At 42.1% G+C, this 20,374-nt stretch overlaps 2 protein-coding genes across 2 annotated transcripts in view; one reads left to right on the plus strand and one right to left on the minus strand.

The window, feature by feature from the left end:
• Window positions 1-20,374, plus strand: part of LOC134217634 (autophagy-related protein 13 homolog) — a 169,722-nt gene that overhangs the window by 17,552 nt on the left and 131,796 nt on the right. The window lies entirely within an intron of this gene.
• LOC134214005 (uncharacterized) lies at window positions 9,582-12,334 on the minus strand. The gene is made up of 2 exons (XM_062693450.1): window positions 11,382-12,334; window positions 9,582-11,319 (listed from the first exon to the last, which is right to left on the minus strand). The coding sequence occupies exons 1-2, from the start codon at window positions 12,309-12,311 to the stop codon at window positions 10,756-10,758; spliced, it is 1,494 nt and encodes a 497-aa protein (XP_062549434.1). The 5' UTR covers window positions 12,312-12,334; the 3' UTR covers window positions 9,582-10,755.

Below are 20,374 nucleotides of genomic sequence, written 5' to 3' on the forward strand. Positions count from 1 at the left end.
TTCATATTTTTTCTCGCATAATGGGTTATTTTGCGAGTTTGAAATTGGATCTTGTGTCAAACAGTGCTTTTTATCGCCAATATGACATTACAATGAATAGTAAAATAACTTGCTTTGAAAACGTGAACAACGTATAATCTAAGGCGCAATGCAATTCGTGCATCGCATAACGTGAAAGTAATTCTATTAAGCATACATTCTATTTGTGTGTCGTGGTTGTATCTATAGAGCTGTCCAACAATTGCCATCTTTCAATAAGCAAACGACTGAAGTGTTCTAAAAAGTCATGTAGTAAATTTTATATTCACCAATGGGTTCATTGTGTGTTAGCCTTATCGCCAACAACTGATATGTGCCGCCTTATGCACTTCAGTCCATGACTTGCAAAGAATAAATTCATGTCCACACGGTGAAACAATTTCAACAAAGAACGCGACTTTTTTTTATTTTGCAATTAATTTTATTACACCATTCCCAGTTATCTGCCATTACCACGATCAAATATTTGCACAGCCGCGCATACGAACGCAAGCCCGCCAATCTGTCGCACACTTTCGGATTACGTTGCAACGGAAAGCTTACGATACGGTTTGAAAAAGTGTGATGTGAGTAAATATAACGGCCAGTCCCATGCTGAAAGGAAAACATTCAGTTGATGCGCATTTTTTTCCGACCCAACTATGGGTTGTTGCACCGTACCCACTATATTGCATCGTTGTGCATTCTACACTGACTGCTGCGTCAGGATCAAGTTACATACTTCTAGTCGTTAGACATGATTAGAATACAATCGACGCAATCGTATGACTCGCAAAGGCAACTGGAAGGACAAACAATGCTCAATCGTGCTCCAGTAGGTTAGTAACTCCGGGCAGTTCCTTGTTCACCGTTTTAGATTTAATGTTGAGCGAATGTCTTTGTCCGTTCGGAATAGGTCGTCGTGATGAATGTTTCGCCTTGAAAGTCTGATTACTTAACTATCATTGTTCTAATCCGGAGTTGATCGCCGGCGCTCTCCAGTAGAGCAAACATCGCCGTTTCACAGTGGCTCCCAGGCGAATACTCTCCAGTGGAGCGACGGTAATCACAGTCACGATAGCACAGGGCAGGAAATCCCCTTTTCAAGCGCGATTAGAGCTGATACATTTGTGTCATGGTCGTTTGCCATTTGAACGAACAAGGCAATTTGTTGGTAAAAGTTGCGCTCATTTTCCACCGCGTGCTCCACTTGTGGTTGATGTGTAGCACGGTTACCTACCCTCCTGCAATCAGCACCGAACGTAGGCGCCGGCGGATATCGGTCAGATTCGTGCGGTTGAATCTAGATCGTCGGCGCCGTGCCTCCCGCTCCAGTGCAACGACAACAACAGCACCGGCCATGTAAGTTGGAAGCACTATCCGAACAGCTAGTGAGAGTCGTCGTTCGGAGACAGGAAAAATTATGACCTTGTGGCATGCGATTTCCTTGTTTACTGCAGTAGAACGACGCAGATTGGAATCGCTCCTGCATTTTTTTGAACTTCTGCTGTAATGATGGACGGGCTAGCAGTGAAAAGTACTTCCACCGACTGCGATCCTCGTTATCAGCACAATCATTACTGCAATCTTGTAAAACAGTAAACAAGGGAGAAATTCAACCCTTTGGACATGGTTTTTCTCAGCGACCTAAAATAGGATATTTTTCTTGGAAGCTCATGGTCGGGGCGAATTATGATGTTCGTTATATACCGAATTGACAATGTTCCTCGATGCTGATTAACTCGCTGCATACTTCGAGAAGTTTAAAAATTAATGTGAAGCAAGAGTTTGTCTGAGTAAAAGTGTGTATGGGGTCGTACACTTATTACGTAAGCTATTTTTCTGGGTTTTTCGACCCCCCCTCCCCCTTGTAAGATTTTTTTTCATACAAATGATTTTTTATTTATATGGAGCGTAAGATATTGACCGACCCCCCTCCCCCATAAGTGCTTACGTAATATGGTATGGCCCCTATGCGAATTACTGTAATGGACCGAAGTTCATCTACCTCAGGAGAAATCAATAAATTAAAAGGTGTTCAGTGTAATTAATTTATAAATAATTTGTTTTAGCTTGTTCATAGCCATTCATATATAGAATTGAAACAAATCACTGTAAATCAAAATAAATAAAGCAAGATCAGTGGAAAATAAATCACTTCGCTTCTAAAACCAAATAAGGTATCTATGAATGAGAGTTTTCCAAATTTACAGAAAAAAATATGTTTGACGATATAAAATAGTTATAATGTCGATCTGTACATTATAAACTGTTGAAAAGTTAAATAATCCATCTTTCTTACCCTTTGCGTCCATTAAAACGATGTCCAATTACAATTTTTGAAAGAATTTAATACCGACCTAAAGAGCTTCATTATTGCATTGATTATTGCATCAATCACCCAGATTTTTTTTTATGCGGTTGGAATTTATTAATTTTTTGTGAATTTTTTCGTGGGGTTAACTCATTATTTCATTGACGCTGAAGATCTTAAAAGGCTAAAATCATTTAATATACTAAATGATAATAACACTTATTATCATTTAGTATATTAAGTGAAACTAGCGTTTTACGCAGTAAATATTGCACATAGAGCAATGCACCCTTAGGCAAAGTTGTAGATGGGAAATAGCGCTAGAAGTCCACCATACAACACTTTTCAGAATTCCGCTTCTGGAATGAGTTATTGGGTGAATACTAAATGATAATGAAATGATAAGTTCAATCCCTGGTCTTAAACGACTTAACCGTGTAAAAAGCCTGGGTGTACATGTAATTGTTCAGTATGAAAATAAAAATCGAAAGCACCTGCACCTTCTGCCTGATCGCTATTCTCCGTTGGGGAATGAATAGAAAATTCATTATTTGTACAAATTCATAGATTTATTTATATAGATTTTCAGAAACAAAATTTTGGGTAGGAGCAACATTTGCTCGTTTAGTTATTAGGCTCTGTTCAGGGCCGAATGGAATTATTTTTAGTATTCGAATGGAATCACATTGGGGATCCGAATGGAATCAAATTTGGGACTCGAATGGGATCTTATTTGGTATTTGAATTGTATCACGTTTGGCATTCGAATGGAAACACATTTGGAAATTTGAATATTTAAATCGATAAATGTGCTCAACCACAGCATAATAGGCTAAGGTTTGAGCCATATACCTATCATTCGCATGCCAAGCATTTGATCTGCGTTGATCGGCCCTCACGAAAACCTGCTTGCTGCATATTCGCTGACTAAGGATTCCTCCAACGGTCTCAATATATTAAACAAAATACGCGATAGAATTTTATACATCGAGTTCAGAAGACGCTCTAGTCTGCGCATTTTCTAATATATCGGGCATATGAGGCTATTCAACCACCCGGTAGGCGATTCTTCATCCTCCAATACTTTCAGGTTTGAGAAGCTCGATCGGGATTTCGTCCTTCCTAACAGTTTTGTTGTTTTTCAACTCATTTAGGGCCTTTAACCCGAGAAACTGCGGTCGAAAAAGATTCGCCACCGCACCAAATGTGTCATGTACAAGACGCTCATAAGACCGGTTGTCCTCTACGGACATGAAACATGGACAATGCTCGAGGAGGACTTGCAAGCACTCGGAGTATTCGAGAGACGGGTGCTTAGGACCATCTTTGGCGGTGTGCAAGAAGACGGTGTGTGGCGGCGAAGAATGAACCATGAGCTCGCCCAACTCTACGGCGAACCCAGTATCCAGAAGGTAGCTAAAGCCGGAAGGGTACGATGGGCAGGACATGTTGCAAGAATGCCGGACAGCAACCCTGCGAAGATGGTGTTCGCCTCCGATCCGGCAGGTACGAGACGGCGTGGAGCGCAGCGAGCGAGATGGGCAGACCAGGTGCAGAACGACTTGGCGAGCGTGGGGCGTATCCGAGGATGGAGAGATGCGGCCTCGAACCGTGCATTGTGGCGTCAAATTGTTGATTCAGTGTTATCTGTTTAGATGTTAACTAAATAAATGAATGAACCCGAGTCAATATTCGGGCCTCTGAAGGATCTTATATCTATAACGCCCGAGAAATGCAGTCCGATGATCAGCTGGTCTATCTGTGGGTAAGATCGTAGCTCCGGTGTTGCCACGTGTGTTGTAGATATTTTTACATGCGAAATAGGTAATAGTGGTTGTCACCGCTTGTCAACAAAAAGTTGTGACATTCTTTGCATTAGGCATTGTGTATCAAATCTCGCATGTAAACCGCTCAGAGAATGTTTTATTTGTTACTCCAGCTCATTGCATTGAATCGGTTTGTTTGATTCCGATCAATACATCTAAGCGGCTCTCGTTGGTTCCTCCAGCAGCAAATGTATACATCGTGTTCAGCAGTATAACTTCGACTCACACAATCTTACCGACTCCGTTCAAGTTGATGGCGGAAAAGTACGCAGATAAACATAGTGTCAATTAAACTAAGGCCACACTTTCCTATCTCTATTACCCTTCTACTTGTGATTATATGATAATTATCTCATTCATATAATACAAAACGGGGATTATGATAGTCTTCTATCAATGCTTCTCTCATCTGGTGTATAGCCCAGATAGATAGCGCGTCAGTCGAATAGCGCTAGGCTTGGTGTAGGGCTTGGGTTCAATTCTCGACTTCGTCCAATTTTTTTGTAAGCAAATAAGCCTGACGAAATATACAAAGAATTGTTCTTCAACGGAAGTTTAAAAATAGATTATATGTAGACACAAACATATACCAAGTTCTTTTTTCTCGTGACCAAAAACCTAATGCAATGGCTTGCTATATTGACTTAATGCAATATGCACATTGTGCATGGGCCGCAGCCTAATGCGATCTGTACATGGAATTCATGCAAGATTGTCATAAAATCATGCATTCTCTGGTTGTTTTTTTTTATAGAGGGATGAAGTCAAATCTGCAAACCGACACCTGAAACCATCATTCAGGGAGTGAGGTTGACGGAACGCCGGACCCACTAATCCACCAAAGCAACGGAAAGTAACTTGAGTTACCCTCTCTACTAATACCTTGGTTCCCCCAGGAACTGCCTCCCAGAATTACTTCTGAGGGATAGGCAGTACTTAATGTACTCGCTCATTCACGCTCATACGGGCACTCATCCCGTATGAGGCTTACGCGAGTGCTCTCTCTAATATACCCTCTGACACACCCTGACACTCTTTCTGACGCACCATATGAGCCTCACCACTGACATATCATGTGAATCGAGCTCACCCTTTACGCACCATGTGAGACTAACTTGGATGCTCACCCTACAACCTGATTTACGCTCTAGCACACCAATCTGAGACTTATTTCAACCCCGTGAAACAAGCACTAATTCTTGAAGCCACCGTTTGTTGGCGTGGCGCTAGTGCTGTTTATGAAGTTTAAAGCTCAGTTCATATTGTACCGGTTTCATTTCGCGCGAGTATTCAATTATCGCAAAATGATTTCAACCGTAAAAATTTTAATTTCAATAACTTATATTGTTCTGTTTTCGTCATTTATTAAGCATTTTACCGTACGGTGCAGTCTATTTGACGTTAGGCTCATGTCGTTTGACATCGCAGCGACCACCATCATCACGAATTAAGCATTATGATGATGGAAACTTATCAAACGACACAAGCCAAACTTCAAACTGTTTCTACCCTACCAAAATTTGAGTTCAATTGTGGCGACCATTAGCACTAGTAAAATGCTGTACATGACCAAATTACTGTGACAAGCAAATTTTGGGTGAAATTTAATTAATATATTGTAACTCTGTCAATTATCATCCGATTTTGACAATTTAGGGATACCTAAACCGGAAATTTAATATTGTTTCACATTATGTTTATATTCAGCGCCGGCTAAGGTCCTTTGAGAAATATCATTTATCGAATTAAACTTAAAAGTGCCAGTTCGAAGGTTTTAAAAACGCCCGGTCTTGAAAAAGGCTGAGGCTACCCAGCAAAACCATTAAAACATAAATCTATCGAAAGTAATCTTGCTTGCAAGCAGGGTTATTCGATAATTATTGAACTGTCACTGTCAGATATAAGACAGCGTCTAATACACCTACTTTCAGTTGACGAAATTAATTGATCTATTGGATCTTGACGCATAAACTCTTTTGTTACAAACTTGAGCTCACTATAATGTGGGTCCAGAAGAGCGTCCAAACTAAGATAAATTATTCTACTTAGTCATCTTACAAGTCATCGACATTTGTTTTTCGGAAAACTGTTAGAACCGTGTCTATGTATTACTAAGGAAAATCTTTTTTCTTTGCATTTGATCTGATCCAACTGGAAGTGGATATCGCATTGTAGATACATTTTTGCTTTAAACTGGACCATTTGAGTGTTGACAGAATACTACATAGTTTCTTTAAGCATACTGGACTTAGCGTAAAAGTCAGGAGATTAAAAAGATTACATCGAACTGCTAATTACCATGGAGCTGAGATTAGTTAGTTTTTGCTGAAGAGAAACCTTACTATATTGCCCATATTGCAAATGTGTAACATTTGTATTTTTGTCAATTGTGAGTTAATCTCAAGAACCGTCTACAAATTGTCAGTTCTTCGAGCTGACTAAATGAAATCTAAAAATTTGTTCTAGAAAACCAGAAAAACTTCTTAGTTGTTTTATAACATTAAGTAAAATGGCCGAATAATAGAAACACTGGAAAATTCTGTCGCCGCTTACCGTTAATAAGAAGTTTCGTAATTAATTTGCACTCAAATAAAGCATGTCGCTACCAAAGATCACAAAAGATTTTTTTGCAATTTTTGGCGATTTTTAGAAAGTTATTTAGATTTCCGTACTAATACATATCATAAACTTAAACGTCCCATTTTTCACATGCCTACAGAAAAAATGTTGACAGGAAAGGTCAATTGGTTTACAGCTTTATTTTTCCATTTGCGAATATTGGTTTCAAACAGAAAAATGCATTAAGAATTAAACGCTTTTTAATGTTAATAAGCCCGTAGCCAACTCTTTGTCACATTGACAAATATTTTCAGACATCTATCAAACTATTTAGATATCGACATGGGTATCAGTTATTGTGACAAAGACTGTGCGGATAACTTTTACGCTAGGTGTATCTGAAATGAACGAATCTGTTCTAAAAATAATTGCAATAAAACTTAAAAACATATTTTAGATGGTGCGCTTTTCCTTTCAACAACAGTCTAAAATAAAAAACTGTTTATTTTTTTAATTCGCCCTCGAGCGATATTGCCGCATGCGTCACTGTGTGCCGTGCTTAAAGCCACAACTTGACAGCTAGCACCAAGTTTTCGGCTTCATTCGCATTGTATGCAGATGACAGCCGTTTCAGGGGTCTGACTTATTTGGGTGCTCACTCTAGCACACCCTGCCACTCCTCCTGACACACGCTCTGACACACCCTGTAGGACTTACTTAGGTTCTCACTTATGACATGCGATGCGAGGCTGACCTGGGTGCTCACTCTACTCTCCTCTGCCATGCCTCGAGGTGTTGATAGCGATAGGTACCAACAGTTCCACGGTACGACCCTTCTACCATGTGCAGTCCATACTAACACCTGTGTGCTCACTCTTCTGCCATGCCTCGTGGTGACGACTGCGGTTGCCACCCGCTGTGACACTCTTACCTCGACAGGTGCAAACCTGTTTTCGCTCTAACTAACCAATCACAAGTTAGTCATGCTTGTCGCCTGCTGCTCGGCGCGCCAGATTCTCTGCAAGCTGCAGGCAATCTGAGTGGTTGCAGTCGAAACTGCGTTCCCCTTCTCCACCGTTTCGCACATCCTCTGGATAAGGGTATCCGGGGTTGTTTCCCGACCGCAAACGTCTAGCATAGCTCTTCTTTCGACGTCGAAACGAGGACATACGAACAGTATGTGCTCTGCAGTTTCATCCACACCTGGGCAGTCAGGGCAGACGGGGCTCTCCGCGTGCCCAATGCTATGGAGGTAGTTCCGGTAGCAGTCATGGCCTGACAGGAATTGGGGATGGAAGTGAACTTCCCCATGGGGTCTCCCCACCCGACTCGATATGTTAGGTATCAGCCGGTGGGTCCACCTACCTTTAGGAGTTATCCCACTCGCGCTGCCATCTGGCAACTGAAGTCACCCTGGTGCGTTCGTGGGCTCCTCTGGTGCCACGTAGCTCGAAACACTGCTCGTCTTCCCGGATGACCAGCCCGACTGGCATTATGCTCGCAATCACGCAGGCTGCGTCGTGTGATATCGTGCGGTAGGCAGATATCACTCTGAGACACATCAAGCGGTACGTGCTCTCCAGCTTCCGCAGGTAACTGGATACCCCCAGAGCTCTCGCCCAGGACGGGCCGCCGTACCTAAGAATAGATACGGCAACGCCTGCCAGTAGCCTACGTCTACTGGCACACACCTTGGAACTGTTGGACATCATCCTCGATAATGCTGTAACAGCAGTCGACATGGCTGGCGAAGGTCAGCTTGTCGTCTATTACGACCCCAAGGAGCCTAAAACTCCGCTTTGATGCGATCGTGACTTCACCCACATGAATCACTGCATGTTGAACCGACTTGGTAATCATATGGCTACTGCCTCATATGCAGGAGGTCGTGGGTTCAATCCCAGGTCCGTTCCATTCTCCTACTTTGTATCTTTCTCTATATTTTTCATGTTCTAGCAATCGCTAGAACTGGAAATGGACTTTCATACCGTTTCCATTTCTATCCTATACCTTCAACTTGACTATTCTAGCAGTAGCTGCTAGAATTGGAAATGAACCAAAAAAGCTCGTTTCCCTTCATCCAATTTAGAAAATCCATCAAATGCTTTCTCATTGGCAGCTCGTTAACCAAGACGGATCCTCTGCCTCTCGAACCTAACCCAAAAATTCCAATAAATTCCGTATGATCTCGTGGCAAGTGCAGAGGTATATTCGGCTTGCAGTGGGCGAGTCATCATCATTTCCTCCCCCTTCCCTACATTGACTTGCACTCTGACGTGGCAGGCGTCAGTATGACCTAACAAATGAGATCACCAGTACTTGTACATTGAAGATGAGTGCTAGTCCCAAGCAAACATCTGTTGGTTCTCTGTACAAGAACAGCTGATCTGGTCATAATGGAGTAGCAACTACGGGCAGTCAATCAAGCTCAAGCTCAAGCTCATAACCACCTCCGTCTTAAGTTGAACGAGCTCCAGGCCTCTAGCGTTCATCCAATCCGCCACCGGGCTGATCGCGTGTGCGGCGGTCAGTTCTAGAAAGACGGCTTTGGCAGGTTTTGTTCTATGATTGGCAGGGGGTTTTTTTATGACTGATTATGCTCAAGTTTGGCCTAAACATTCTTTGCATATCAAAGAATATTGTGGCCAAATTTCATAAAATTTGGTCGACAAAAACCCCCCTGACAATAATAGAACAAAACCTGCCAAAGCCGTCTTTCCCCCTATTTAACAAATTATTATTAATATATTTATTTCAACTACAATTCAGCTTTAAAGCCAACTATGGGAAGCCTCCCGATTAATACAACTAAATCGAATCAGAAATGGTGTTTGAAACCAGTGAAATAAAAAAATGCAGCCAAACTAGTTTATTTTCTCAATTTTTATTTAATTTTATAGCAACTTAATTTATTGTTATGGTTTATATGTTGGGATATATAAGTATACGAACTACTTGTACATTAAACAGAGAGGAATGGCACATTTCTTCCAATACGAAACTCCCAAAAAAGACTTCTTGTGCAGGTTTTTTTGCGGATTTAAAGATCGGGCGAAGATACATTTTTTTCGTGCGACAGAAAATAAAGTTACCTTGCTGGACTTACTTGCTAGTTCCGTCGTATATAAGTATGCATCTGGTCTGGATGTCATTAGAGGAAAGATCGAATGCACATACGATGGAAACGAGTAAATATTAGACGCAGAAAACAATAGGAACCGCATAGCGGCCGGATTACTGACCGGAAGACGTTGGATGTTGGATAAAGGCCCGTCTATGATGGTGAGCGCAGCGGCAAAAACATGAGTCAAAACGCCATTCTAGCTGGGTCATAAGTCCCTTCAAAAACCGATTAGCATATCAATCATGATTGTTTATGGGCAGCTCGTACCTCACCTCGTTTATCACATGACTTTATACAAATATGACAATTTTTAAATCCTACAGAAATCCACCATCCTCGAAAGGGTTAAAGAAGAGAACACCGTTGATGTTGCTACTTTGTAAATCCACGCCGAGTGCAATATTGTCGACTAAAGGAAAACAAATTGCATAAGCATCTGCACCGAACTCGCGGTTGGGATGCACTCTGGGATGAAATGCATGCTCGGCTCATCCGTGTGGGACAGTGTGGATGACACAATTCTAGATTCAACCGGTTTATTCTAAGCTTGGGACTGTTTACGAACGAACAACAGGAATAATGTTGACGCAACGATATTTGTGGGTTCATGATTGTTATTTGATCATGCCATTTAACTTGATTAGCACTTTATTGAAATCAGATAATTTAAATTATGCATTCCTGGCGTTGATTTTAAATTATCCGATTGCTCACATTTTAATATCACATGGTCCGTGTCCGTGTTGCCATACTAGACTTTTTGATATTTTGTGTAGATTATGACTAAAATGTAGATATTTTACAATGTATCGTATGGACATAGAGATTAAATTTACAATTCGGGAAGCGACTATCTTGAATTATATGCAATATTGTGTCCTTACTTTTCTTAACGTTTAAAACAAACGTGAGATTTACCGCCTTGATTGATCGCAGTGTACCACACAGTTCTCTAGTCGCGATCGGAATCCGTCTATGCCGCAAGACGTCACTTCTCCGCATCTGGACGGCGTAAGATACTCAAGATATTTCAGGTTTGGATACAATGCCGCCAGCTGCATCAGATCCGCATCAGTGACCCGGTAACAGTCCGCGAACTTCAATCGCTTCAGGCATATGCTTGGCGGCATGAAAACCACCGGTAGCAGAAAGTCCTTGAGGGTGAGCTCTTCCAGCCGTTCCAGGCGCCGAAGGTCAACAAGTCGACAACTATCCATTGTATTTCTGTTGTTAGCAATAGTCAATCGTTTTAGATTAGGAAAACTTTTGCAAACATGGGCCAGCACACACTCGGGGGTGAAAGATGGCCACCCTGTTAGAGTCATATCGGTCACGTTTGGTAGCAGCTGGCGGAATCCTTCAATGACGTCTGCCTCTCCGTTTCGGTTTGACATTTTCATGGAAAATCGTTTAACACTTGCCAGTGGATTGCACTCCGAGGTGATTGGAGAATTTATTCCTCCGACAAAACTTAGTACCTGCCAAAAAGATAACAAATGTTAGAATAAATGTGTGTTCCTCATTTTTTTGTTTCACATACCTTTAATCCTTTCAGACGTCCCAAGTACGATAAAGATTTTGACAAATTTGTTGTACTGAAAAGGCTTTTTTCGAAATGGAATTTCTCAATTCCGGGGCAAGCCTGAGTAATTATATCAAGAACTAACTCACTTACATCGAAATCCAGTTTTACATCTTTCAACAACGTAAACCCAGAAAAGAACCTCGTCAACGTAAGATCGGTCGCTCTGCACATCCTACCACCTACTTCCAGTACTTCCACTTTTGGAAATTGGAACGTATCGATCGGGATGAAATAATCCGTGGAACGCAATTCCAAACTTTTCAATTGCGGAGATAGTTCTTGGATAACTGTGGTCCATTCCGTTTCACCTGACAGATAAGTGTAGTTAGCACTCAGTTTCGTCAAATTCGGCACATTAAGACACTGGCTCTGGAGCAAATTGCACAACGACCCCAAATCTGTCAGATTTTTCATTTTAGGGAAGTGAAACTCCCGTTGATTAATGTTCGTATCCAGTGCGGTGTTCAACTGTCTTAGATTTGGCGCTCGAATGATCATGCTCCACAGTTGCTCCTGGGTGAAAATGATCATGCAGTTCAGGCTCTCCAAACCGTCGCCGAACTTGTCCATAATTTCGATGATAAATCCGAAGAAGTACTCGCTGCACGTTTTCATGCTCAACCACCAGTACTTGCAGCGCGTTTCCAGATAGACCACGTTACGATATCGACGGGTGCTTCGGCGGATGTAGTTGCGGCTGGACCGGTCCCAACCCATGTGGAGATTGAGCGCCACGTTGCTCAGAAATCGACGACTGAAAGCTATTTTGCTCCACGAGTGACACACCAGCGAAGCGGACTTGCGATCAACCAACGGTAGGAAGGCAAAGATGTGCTCCAGCGGTTCCAGTGGGAGGTCGTTTATGTGAATGCCTTCAGTGGCCATTGTTTGCGATGTTGTTCTGTGTACTGGAATGACTTTGCTAGAATGTGTAGTGGTTTTGTGCAGCGGTGGGTATGTTTCATTTAGGTATAATAAAGTTTTGATTTACCTTGTGGAAGCGCATCCTCAAATAACATTTGTACCTATATTTTCAGAAAATGGGAGGGAAAAGTTTGATATGTTACAATTTTAAGTTCCAAAATGAACAGTTTTGGCAACGTTGTATACGTCCGTAAATTACAACACATGAGATAATTAATAAAAGTTTCTTCAACAAGAAATCAATTTGACATATTTGGCTATTTCAATGTTATAGATAGACACTATTGTCAATTGACAAAATTTGGGCTCATATGTACACGCTTAATAGGGAATACACCTGGCTGGATTCGTGGTTCCAAACATCATCAAAGGAAGAAACCTACCTGTAACAATACATTTTTCGAACTAAATCTTCCACATTTTGTGCAAATGCACAAATCGAGTATCCAAACACAGTGACTATTGTTTTTATTTGTCCAGCATCTTCTGTATCACAAAACAGGTTTTACGAAGTTTCAACCTATGTAGAACGCAAGTAATTATTTATTCAATTATAATTCATCTGACAACTTAGTCTTAATGAATGAGATTAAAACTAACGGTTACAACAGTAGTGACCTCTTGACCTTGTTTTAAAACGTTCGGGTGCTTCGCAAAAGTCAAAAATCTCCTCAACCATTGTAACTCCTGATCATTGCAGAGACTGGTTCGTTGTGTCCAAATAACGTACGATGAAATCGATCCTGCAGCAGTGCAGTGATCGTTGTCGAAGAAGTCGTTGAAAGGCACGAATATCCAGTAGCCCAAGTAACCGAGGAGAGTAGATTTCTCCGCACAGTCGTCTAGCCACGAATGTCGCTTGCTGCAGCTTTCGCCTTCTTTCGAGGATATCCATATTGAGCAAACTGCATCGAGCAGGGTATGGAGGAAGATTAAGTGGACGCCATGGTGAGTGACGCAGGGCCATTTGAATAAACCTCCATTCAATTCTCAAGTTCCATATAACGTCATTCGGATTCCAGATAATATGAGCAGTTCCCACTATATGTCGAACCAGTGCACAGTACAAGGACTTCAAGCTGTACGGATCAGTGAATTCCTTCGCAATTTTCGATATAAAACAATAATGGTTTTGGATCCAACACTACTCCAAGATCCGTAACTCTTTGAAGTGTGGTTCAAATAATAATGGGTTACTAACCAAATTATAATCCGTGACTAATAAAATAAAATCTGCGACTGCAAAAAGGAAACCACAACAAACAAAAAATATGGTTCGATATCTTCAGAACATGTTTCAAAGCCAAATTTTATTTTTTTCTATTCCATCCACATCAACAACAAAAGCAAACTGCTACAATTTTTGTTTATTTATATAGCTGCTACTCAACATTTCATCATGCTTCAATCATATAATGTGCTACAAAAAAATAAACGTGTATCGTTGAACTATGACACGAAAAAAATGAATTAAAGTCGACTCTAACTTTATTTCTCGGGAAACCCCCAGTTTGGATTATACATACTCAAACTGACATCAAACCAATACGTTCTAAGTAGGTTGTCTTCAGTCTGTAGTCATGAGTGAATGGTATTTAAATCATGCTTTCGCTCCCTTATGTAGTATTCTGCTGTTGTTTGTCATATCTGCTATTTTTATTACTTCCACCAATCTGGGATAGGCGCACATAGAAAAGCTTTCAATTAATAAATGAGGAAATGCTAATAGAAGTTGAAAAGCTGGCCAAGTTCCAGTTGAAATGTAAAGCCATTGAAAAAAAGAAGAAAACTCAGAATTAGATATTTTTGCAAATACAATAAAGTCCAGTACAATCCAATCCAAGTCTAATAACAAACGAATTATAATTCAATCCAGTCCAAATCCAATTAAAGTCCAATCTATCCATAATCCAAAGCCAATGCAAATCCAAATCCAACATGAATCAAATCCAATCAATTTCAATCTAAATCCGATTCTATAAAGTTCGAAGTTAGGAAGGAGACATTCCTAACATTTCATTTACATAAGAAATAAACAGTGAGAAATCGGATCCCTTCATACGGGAGTTTGGCAGAAGGAGGTCGTTAGATTTATACCATCACAATTGCCCTCCGCTCGCTTACACATCGACTTCTATAAAATAATCTTCATGCATGCCGTATCCTAGCGGAACTATAAAATCTATCACTTGTCATAAGACGAGTCAATACAATCCGATTGAATTCCACCACTTAATTGTATCTTGACAGATACGTATTTCGACCTCAACAGTAAGGCCGTCTTAAGTGTCTCGAGTCGAGTCAAGTACGGAACACTTAAGACGGCCTTACTGTTGAGGTCGAAATACGTATCTGTCATGATACAATTAAGTGGTGGAATTCAATGGGATTGTATTAACTCGTCTTATGACAAGTGAAGACATTCCACTAAAAAGCTCAAAATAATTTTCTATATCAAATCTATACTTTCGCCTCTAATTCTATCATGGACATGTACGTCTAAATGTGGAAAGTGAGAACGAGAAGAGTGAGAAGTGATTAGTAAAAAATGATAAGTGAACAATGAGAATTAAAAATGAGTAGTAAGAGGGTGAAAGTGAAATAAAATAAAATAAAATCATTTAATGATGAATTAGAAGTGTGGAATTTACCTACCTTCTTTCTTTCTACTTGTATCTATTTTCCTCCTTCATTGTACGAAAAATTTTCCTTTCCTTTGATTTATTAAATACTAGCAGACCCGACGAACTTCGTTTCGCCTAAAATTGATTTATTGTCTGCTAAGTTCTCGAGTTATGCAGAAATTTCTGTTTCATTTGTATGGGACCCCCCCCCCTTTCTAAAAGAGGGAGGGGTCTCGAACCATCTTAAGAACCTTCCCCGGCCCCAAAAAACCTCTGCATACAAATTTTCACGACGATCGGTTCAGTAGTTTCGGAGTCTATAAGGTTCAGACAGACAGAAATTCATTTTTATGTATATAGATTAAGATTAAGATTGTTTTTCTTTTGATCTTCTCCTTTCTTTCCTATTTCTTCTTTTTTCTTTTTTCTTTTACTTCCTTTCTTCCAACTTATCTCAACCGCTTTCCTGTTTGGTGCTGCAGCAACGCATTGAATTTGCCTGCGTCGCTAGAGCACTTACTGGATAGGGTCGCCAGTGGCGTTTCTGTCGCGCGAAATATTTAAGACAAGTTAGGGACATATGTGTGGGCAGCAGGGGCTATGTCCAAGGGCTTGACGATCCCTCCCCAGGCCATCTGCGAGTTGTGGGGCTTGCTTAGGATGTGGTGGGGTTTGTCAGTGGGTCCTGTTAAGCGTTCTATGCGCAGCTGGAGCAGACATACGATGGATGCCCAGTGCGGGACGTCAAAATCGTCATCGGTGACATGAGCGCTCATGTATAGGGAGGAAGGGAGGAAATGTATAGACCGGTCATCGGACCGGATAGTCTGCATACCGTATCGAACGACAACGGCCAACGATGCATAAACTTTGCAGCCTCCCGCGGAATGGTAGTCCGAAGAACTTTCTTCCCCCGCAAGAATATCCACAAGGCCACATGGAAATCACCTAATCAAGTAACGGAAAACCAAATCGACCACGTTCTAATCGACGGTAAATTCTTCTCCGACATCACGAACGTACGCACTTACCGCAGTGCGAATATTGAATCCGACCACTACCTCGTTGCAGTATGTCTACGCTCAAAACTCTCGACGGTGATCAACACGCGTCGGAGTCGTCCGCCGCGGCTAAACATTGGGCGGCTACAAGACGGTAGACTAGCCCAAGACTACGCGCAGCAGCTGGAAGTGGCACTCCCAACGGAAGAGCAGCTAGGCGCAGTATGTCCTGAAGATGGCTGGAGAGATATTCGATCCGCCATTGGAAGCACCGCAACCGCTGCACTAGGCACGGTGGCTCCGGATCAGAGAAACGACTGGTATGACGGCGAATGTGAGCAGTTAGTTGAGGAGAAGAATGCAGAATGGGCGAGATTGCTGCAGCACCGCACGAGGGCGAACGAAGCACGATACAAACGGGCGCGGAACAGACAAAACTCGATTTTCCGGAGGAAAAAGCGCCAGCAGGAAGATCGAGACCGTGAAGAGACGGAGGAACTGTACCGCGCTAATAACGCACGAAAGTTCTATGAGAAGTTGAACCGTTCACGTAAGGGCCACGTGCCACAGCCCGATATGTGTAAGGACATAAACGGGAACCTTCTTACGAACGAGCGTGAGGTGATCCAAAGGTGGCGGCAGCACTACGAAGAGCACCTGAATGGCGATATGGCAGACAACGGTGGCGGTATGGTAATGAACCTAGGAGCACGCGCGCAGGACATGCGACTTCCGGTTCCGAATCTCCAGGAAATCCAGGAGGAGATTGGCCGGCTGAAGAACAACAAAGCCCCTGGAGTTGATCAACTACCAGGAGAGCTGTTTAAACACGGTGGTGAAGCACTGGCTAGAGCGCTGCACTGGGTGATTACCAAGGTTTGGGAGGATGAGGTTCTGCCGCAGGAGTGGATGGAAGGTGTCGTGTGTCCCATCTACAAAAAGGGCGATAAGCTGGATTGTAGCAACTACCGCGCAATCACATTGCTGAACGCCGCCTACAAGGTACTCTCCCAAATTTTATGCCGTCGACTATCACCAATTGCAAGAGAGTTCGTGGGGCAGTACCAGGCGGGATTTATGGGTGAACGCTCTACCACAGACCAGGTGTTCGCCATACGTCAGGTATTGCAGAAATGCCGCGAATAAAACGTGCCCACACATCATCTATTTATCGACTTCAAAGCCGCATATGATACAATCGATCTGGACCAGCTATGGCAGCTAATGCACGAAAACGGATTTCCGGATAAACTGATACGGTTGATACGGCGACGATGGATCGGGTGATGCGTAGTTCGAGTTTCAGGGGCATTCTCGAGTCCCTTCGAAACGCGTAAAGGGTTACGGCAAGGTGATGGCCTTTCGTGTCTGCTATTCAACATCGATTTGGAGGGAATAATACGAAGGGCAGGGATTGATACGAGTGGTACGATTTTCACGAAGTCCGTCCAGTTATTTGGTTTCACCGACGACATTGATATCATGGCTGGTAACTTTGAGAGGATGGAGGAAGCCTACATCAGACTTAAAAGCGAAGCTAAACGGATTGGACTAGTCATCAATACGTCGAAGACGAAGTACATGATAGGAAGAGGCTCAAGAGAGGTCAATGTGAGCCACCCACCACGAGTTTCTATCGGTGGTGACGAAATCGAGGTGGTTGAAGAATTCGTGTACTTGGGCTCACTGGTGACCGTCGATAACGATACCAGCAGAGAAATTCGGAGACGCATAGTGGCTGGAAATCGTACGTACTTTGGACTCCGCAAGACGCTCCGATCGAATAGAGTTCGCCGTCGTACCAAACTGACTATCTACAAAACGCTTACCTTACTACCGGTCTAAGTCCTCTACGGACACGAGACCTGGACGATGCTCGTGGAGGACCGACGCGCACTGGGAGTTTTCGAAAGGAAAGTGTTGCGTACCATCTATGGTGGGGTGCAGATGGCGGACGGTACGTGGAGGAGGCGAATGAACCACGAGTTGCATCAGCTGTTGGGAGAACCATCCATCGTTCACTCCGCGAAAATCGGAAGACTGTGGTGGGCCGGCACGTAGCCAGAATGTCGGACAGTAATCCGGTGAAAATGGCCCTCGACACCGATCCGACGGGAACAAGAAGGCGAGGTGCTCAGCGGGCAAGGTGGATCGATCAGGTGGAGGACGACTTGCGGACCCTCCGCAGACTGCGTGGTTGGCGAAGTGCAGCCATGGACCGAGCTGAATGGAGAAGTCTTTTATGTGCAGCACAGGCCACTCCGGCCTAGACCTGTGCGCCGCCGCGCCACGCCGCCGCCGCCGACACTAATTGACGTACGCCGACGCCGGTCATGGTGTCGGCGGCGCGCCATACGCCGGTTGGCTCCACGCCGCCGAATTTCGTATTTCACGCCGATGTTTGACCAACACAAAAATCACATAGTGCGTTCGCATCTGCCGAACCAAGGGAACCTATCAAGCATTAATTAAATAGCTATTTTACCTTTAGCAGATTTGTTTACTTTTATCCCTGTCACTTTAACCCGGTTTGGCGTGTTAATTGTTAGGTCATCCAAAAACTTCTTGGCTACAGATCAACAAATCAATGAGCGTTTCGATGGACTTCTAATCTTATATGTAACTTCATGTGGAATAACCTCATTCAGGTCGCATTGGGTGGTTCATCATCTTTTTAAATGTTTGAATGTCACATATCTCTGGACCTATTCCAGTGCTTACAAACGCGGCTTCAAATCAACACCATAATAAATGTTGGATTTGGATTCTCAGTCTCGTAGGATTGTTTTAGGTTCCCTGGGCATGGAGTATCATTGTGTTAGCCTCATGAACTGATATTTTGGCTTCTGGAGCTGGAGCACGATGGGGCACGTGACCCACCAAATTAAACATTTCCTTTACTCTTTTTTGTAATTGCTAGAATTGTTCTGAAAAAAAATGTTTCGTTTATTTGGCTCAATTGCCATTTGGTGTTACGGAGCCGGATTTTTTTTGTACAACTCATTTTACAATTCCTGCTAATCTTCTTATAACTAGAGTTAGTTTGGGTAACCGACGTACACGCGGCTGACTAGAGGTTAGGGATTACAAATATTATTTCTTGGTTTTCTTGAAATAATTTCCAGGAAGTCCTGGAGGAAGTTCTGAAGGAATATCTGAAGAAAATTCTTAGAGCCTTGAGGAATTTTTGGATTGATCTCCGTTGTAATTTCTGGAGGATTATCTAAAGGAATCTCTGGAAAAAAATCTGAAGGAATTCTTTGAGGAATGTCCAAAGAAATTCTTTAAGAAATTTAATAATGTCGGTTCCTTCCTTTGGGAGGTCCTTTAGGAGGTCCTTTGGAAATTGCTCTAGGAATTCGTATGAAGATATCTGAAAATTCGTCCTAGAGTTTTGGAAGGAAATGGCGTTGGAAATTCCGAAAGAATTACTAGATTAATTTCCGAGGGAATGGAATGTCTTATTGAATACCTGGAAAAATTCCAGTGGAGTTGTTGAAATAATGTCCAAAAATTCCTTAGAAATTTTTAAAAGTATGTATGTGTTTATGTTGGTATTCATCACCCTGGCTTGAGTCTTGCTCTGCATGCTGCTCCACCCAATAGTACAATCGAATTTAATTACCATTCTGCTTTTAATGCACTTCTGTGTAAAGGAGGTGGAGGTGGCGGACCCGTAAGCAGAGACACTTACGCGAAGCCCACGGGATAGAAAGAATATCCTTTCAGCAATGTAATCAAACAGACTAATAAATAGATTCGCAATCCTTTTTGAGCTTTCCGAAGGACGGCTTCTTTGAGGGTCACGTCGAATCCATTACAACTGTGGGGAAGTGTATCCATCTACATGAGTAGAAATTATTAAAAGTATCACTTGTCATAAGACGAGTTTCTACAATCCCATTGAATTCCACCACTTAATTGTATCTTGACAGATACGTATCTTCGACCTCAACAGTAAGGCCGTCTTCAGTGTCTCGTACTTGACTCGACTTGACTAAGTCTAAGGAAGTTCTAAGTTCTATCGGAATGCTAAAGGAATTTCCGGAGGAATGTCCGAAGGAATTCCTATAGGAAATTCAGAAAGAATTTTTGGAGAAAGTTCTAAATAATTTCCAGAGGGAAATTTCGAAAGAATACCAAAAATATCTTCTTTCCGAAGAAATTCTTTAAGGAATTACTGGAAGAATTTCAATTAGAAATTACTAAAAGAAATTCTTGAAGGAATTGAAAAAAAAAAACTAAATCAAATTCTGAAGGATTTCTCCTAAAAGTATTCCCGTAGGTATTCCGATGGATTTTCATGAAGGAACTTTTGGAGAAATTTTGGAAAGAATTTCCGAAGCAATATTCAAATAAATTTTCAAGGGAATTCTTGGGGAGAAAGTTCTGAAAGAAT

This window comes from Armigeres subalbatus, chromosome 2, assembly GCF_024139115.2.
Source record: "Armigeres subalbatus isolate Guangzhou_Male chromosome 2, GZ_Asu_2, whole genome shotgun sequence".
NCBI classification, from domain to species: Eukaryota; Metazoa; Arthropoda; class Insecta; order Diptera; family Culicidae; genus Armigeres; species Armigeres subalbatus.